This window comes from Octopus bimaculoides, chromosome 11 (assembly GCF_001194135.2).
Source record: "Octopus bimaculoides isolate UCB-OBI-ISO-001 chromosome 11, ASM119413v2, whole genome shotgun sequence".
Taxonomy (NCBI): Eukaryota; Metazoa; Mollusca; class Cephalopoda; order Octopoda; family Octopodidae; genus Octopus; species Octopus bimaculoides.
The window spans coordinates 67,061,367-67,066,408 of NC_068991.1; the positions used below are offsets into that span (position 1 = coordinate 67,061,367).

The 5,042-nt window shown below is 34.8% G+C and overlaps 1 protein-coding gene across 1 annotated transcript; it reads right to left on the reverse strand.

Moving 5' to 3' along the window:
* LOC106876700 (probable ATP-dependent RNA helicase DDX31) lies at positions 1-2,524 on the reverse strand. Its single transcript, XM_014925360.2, has one exon. It carries the CDS (start codon positions 2,498-2,500, stop codon positions 428-430), a length of 2,073 nt encoding a protein of 690 aa, XP_014780846.1. The 5' UTR covers positions 2,501-2,524; the 3' UTR covers positions 1-427.
* Between the last annotated feature and the right edge of the window lie 2,518 nt (positions 2,525-5,042).

The following is a 5,042-nucleotide window of genomic DNA, read 5'->3' on the forward strand; positions in this document are numbered from 1 at the left end:
AAAAGTAATAATGAATTCTTTTTATTTTGTAACAATGCATTGAAATTTCTTTAACAAATTTTCAAATATTTTTACTTCTGCTTTTCAAAGTTTGGATGATTCAGTAAATGTAATATTTCCATGAATGGTTTACTGCATGATGTCCTTCATACAACTCACACAATCATAGAATGGAAATGTAACCAATGTCCAACAAATAGTTTGCTGTGCTTTAGAAGGCACAGGTCAAAACTGATAGGAAGACTCAAGTTACCTTTGGGTTAATGATTCTGCACTTTAATTAACCTCTTTCATTTCAGTCTTTCACATGTTGAACCTCCCCCAAAAGTTAGTCAACGGTTTGTAGTTATTTTCTACAACCAATTTTCCATTCCACTGGAAAATTCTGATATAAAGGCGTCATTCAATGATTGTTAATTGTTTCCTTTTACCAATCTAGTCCACTGGCAAATTCTGACATATCAACAGATTTTTTCTTGTGTGTAGTTTCTTTGTTAAACCGCAATTTTGAATTATATTTGAAATTAGACTTCTTTGGGTCATGTTTACTAAATTTAAAGTGCTTGTTCATGGGATTATTTCCTAATTGGCTAGGAGCATCTCTGAGCCCAAAACTTTTTGCTAAATGTCCAATGTGGAGGTATTTTAAGTGAAAAATGTCCTTCAGATCTTTAGGGTAGGTCGAGTATGAACGAACAAAAGACTGAAATGCCTTTTTGGCAAGATCAAGCATTTCATTAGAATTATGTGTAAAATTTTCAATATACATCTGAAAAGAAGAAGCAGCTTCTTCATAAGTACGTACTGGTCTTCTATTCTCAATAATTTTTGGTAATAGGTTCAATAATTGCAAAAGGTCACCCAATATGTTTTTAATATATATTTCCACTAAATTAATTTTCATAGCATTTAATGCTTTAATATATGCTGTCTCGGAAGGCATAAGGAACAGAAGTGAATTGCCTTGAGCACCAGCTCGTGCTGTTCGGCCAATACGATGTATATATTCTCTAGTTTCACCAGGTGAGGTATACTGTACAATCCACCTAACATGTGCCAGATCAAGGCCTCGAGCTGCAACATCTGTACACAACAGAACACCACAACGTGATAATGAATATTTTGTAAAATTATTGGTACGATCATCTTGAGACATGTTTCCATGAAGTTTGTAAAATTTAACCAGTGAAGAATTTTTCTTCTTTTTCGATTTTTTTTCAATGTAGTCGGAAAAAGTTTTTGAATCTTTACGTTCCAACTCAAAAATTTCAGAAAATAATTTGAAATGGAATTCAACTGAATCTTGTGTTGATAAAAAAACCATAATTTTGGATTTTTGGTTTGAATTTATACATTTAGAAGCAATAAAGCCAATAAGAGAAACCAAACGCAGTTTACAAGGGACAATCATAAAATGCTGATTTAACTTCTCAGGAACAGAAAATAAACTGTCACCTTTTGTGAGAAGAGAATTATTTTCTTTATGCTCTTTCGAAGCATCGATTCTTTCAGGGGACTTGAGAGATATTCCAGCTAATTTCTCAACACCTTCAGTAAGAGTTGCTGATAGCAAAATAGTCTGTCTTTCTGGTGTTGATTTATTAAGAATACTAATAATAAGCTGTACTTCTTTTTCGAAACCCATATCATGTAAACGATCTGCTTCATCAATGACAAGATACTGTACGCGATTCGTTACTAAGCATTCTGTATGGAGCAAGTGATCGGTTAACCGACCAGGGGTACCCACCAAGATGGTAACTCCTTTCCGTAATCGGGCTTTCTCAGATTTCCTTTTCTCACCACCAATAATACAAGTTGGAACAATCCAGCAACAAGTGTTGACAAGTTTCTGAAAAGTTTGGAAACTCTGCAAAGCGAGTTCTCTAGTAGGTACAATAACGATAGCATGGACTCCATCACTTCGTTTCAGTTTCGGCTGTTTGGCCTGAAGTGTTTGTACAATTGGAATTGCATAAGATAAAGTCTTACCTGTACCAGTATGCGATTTGACTAAAACATCTTTCCCATCTAGAACTGGTGGTATAGTTAACTGTTGGACAGTTGTCATTTGACTGAATTGAAAATCATTTCGTAAACATTGTAATATATACGGACTTAAGGAGAGGCTTTCGAAAGATTCTTTCGAAAACAGTTCTTCTTTAACAGACTGCACAGGCTCAGGATTTACTGTAGGAATTTCAGGATTGGAATTAAAAAGGGAGGAAAAGTGGATAGCACTAGTTTTTGATTTTTTTTCTGAATGCGTTGTTGGCTGTTTTTCAACCTTTCTTTTCCGTGATTTCACAGAATTCGAAACATAAGGTTCATTTGAATCAATATGTTCATCATATTCGAATGTTGATGAGATTTGGTTTCCATTAAGCTGTTTATTTTTAAGTCTTCCTGGTGCTGATTGATTATTCGAATTATTTGTTTTCACTGACTTAGAATCCTTTTTGGAGACGTAAACATTTAAAACCAAATCATCGTCAGCCATGTTGAACACGTGCGTTACAATATTTTAGAGTGGTCTCCTCTTTGTGATATTGACTTCCTGTTAATTGCAGTGTAGGAGGATCTAGAACAAGCGGTCTACCTCTGTGTGTTGGGTTCGATTCTTGTTTACAGCTAATTCGTTTTATTAACGTTATTAACCTTACAGAAGGTATGAGCATCACAGCCACTTTCGTAACTTTCTGAAAATAAGCATATTTTTTAACGAAATTTTGCATAGATTCGTTTACGATAATATAGATTACGACTATGTCAATGATATTAATTTTAGTTTGTTTTGAAGAAGTTTGGCTCATTCTCTCTGCCTCCTGGTTTTATCTCCTCATAACTCTTTAAAATGCATAATTTATTTTTTTGACATTTTACAGAAATACGCTAGTATTGTTTACGTAAAATTGATGTTTCGAACATAAATTTGAAATAAAAGTGAAAAATAATAAAATTACAGAAATTGGTGTTTACAAAGTCGGAGAAAGGTAGAAGAAAACGATCCAAAACTCCTCGAATTTAATAACAAATATGTATTTTTCAGAACGTTATGAAGAAACTAAATCGAGACAAGACGTCGATCAAGTTTCCTGAAAGAATTGATGCCTTGAAAGCCTAATTAATATGACAACAACCATGGAATAAAAAATTTGTATTACTTCGCCAGTTTTGTAGATAGTTTGAAAATTAGTAATTATAATTACATTACATTAATGTGATAATGATTATGAGATCAAGAGATATCCTTCGAACAAATGAGTGAGGGTTGTATTTCAGGTGCGATTTCTTTCAAGAAAATTACAGAGAGCGACTTAGAAGGGACTCTGACCTAAACCTATCAAAAAGGACAGAACTGTCCTAGTCTTGTCATCCTTAGTGCAGTAAAGTAGTAAATAAAAGGGATGATGTTTAGCAATGTGGTAGCTTTGATCAAGCAGACTAAAAGGGTAAAGAGTAAAGACTCCCTTTGGTCATGAATGACCATGGGATTGCACCTGGAAAGTCACCCTCTGAGGCTTAAGTCCGGACAAGGTTGTTTTATGGCAGACCAGCAGTCATCCGTGCATACTAGCCTCCCCTCTTCGTGACTCATTTCTGCGGCTGAGTGAACTGGAGCAATGTGAAATGAAGTGTCTTGTTCAAGAACAACACAGAGCCTGGTCCAAGAATCAAACTCACTACCTCATGATTGTGAGCCTGATACTCTAACCACTGGGCCATGGGCCTTCAAACTAATTATCAAAGTATTTCCAGCCAAGATCATCCCACTTGTTTAAGGGGTATTTTTATATCAGACTACTAGTAGTGTAGCATGGGCTTTGGCTGCTCCCTTCCTTAACCCTTTAGCATTTAAACCTGCCAAATCCAGCCCAAATATTCTACCTGTTTGATGTTCAAAGCAGCTAGCTCCAACATCTCACACCTACCCTACAATGTCATTCTAAAAATAAACAGTTACATCACTGAAATCTCAAAGCTACAAGATGACATGATTAATTTTAAAAAATGTGAATAAATAAACATTACGTTAGACAGAAAACTCTGAATGCTAAAGGATTAGACATAACATTCAGCTACAGACAGCGCACATATACAAAGTGGCCACTCTGTGCAATCCACAGAACCTACCATACACCACAGTAGACTACATTATCTAATGCATCCATATTTATTTTTAATTTAGAACAGTAGGATGTGATCTGTGAGAGATTTAGCTGCTATTTCTAGGATGTTGACTGAGATTAGAGACTCTCTTGTTGACTCATGGTAATGGAAATACTGCATAATGAGTGTTTGCTAAGTTGTCATTGTTATCATTTAACATTAATAAAAATGGAAAGAGCATCAGCTGCTAATTTCTGTCAGATCCTTCATTAGCTCATTTTAGTCTTCTGGTATTTTGGTGATTAATTTTTGTTATCTGGTATATTAGCTGGATCACCTCCATTGAGCTATTCCTATCCTACTTGCTACTCTTTCTCTTATCATTTGTCATGACCAGTCTCATAACCCCTGCACTAATCACTATGCCTAATCCTTCTTTCCCAGAATGTTAACCTACTACAGATTAAAGGGAAATATTAATTGTGTCAATCTGATAATGGTGGGCAAATGAGAGCCAGTAGAGAAAAAGGAGGCATTGGGAGCAAGGTAGTGGATTGGGGGACGCTATGAATTTATTATAATATAGTATTGTATACAAATTATATATTATATTAAATATCAAATGATTCATAGTATATATAAATTAGTAAAATATAAAATATTTATTTATACATAAAAATAGGGGTGGGGGCACTGAGGGAATTATGTGGCCATGGGGGGGCGTAGTGGCCCAAAAAGTTTGAGAATCTCTGTTCTAAACCAATTATATATCCTCCCCATGCTGGCTGTTGTCCCCAAACAATGTATCTCAGCTACTACATTCTTTACTAAAAACATTTTCCCATTACTTACTTTCTAGAACTGCAACCCACTGAAATTCATACCTCACTCCTTTTCCTTTGTGTTTTTTTTTTTTTTTTTTTTTTTTTTTT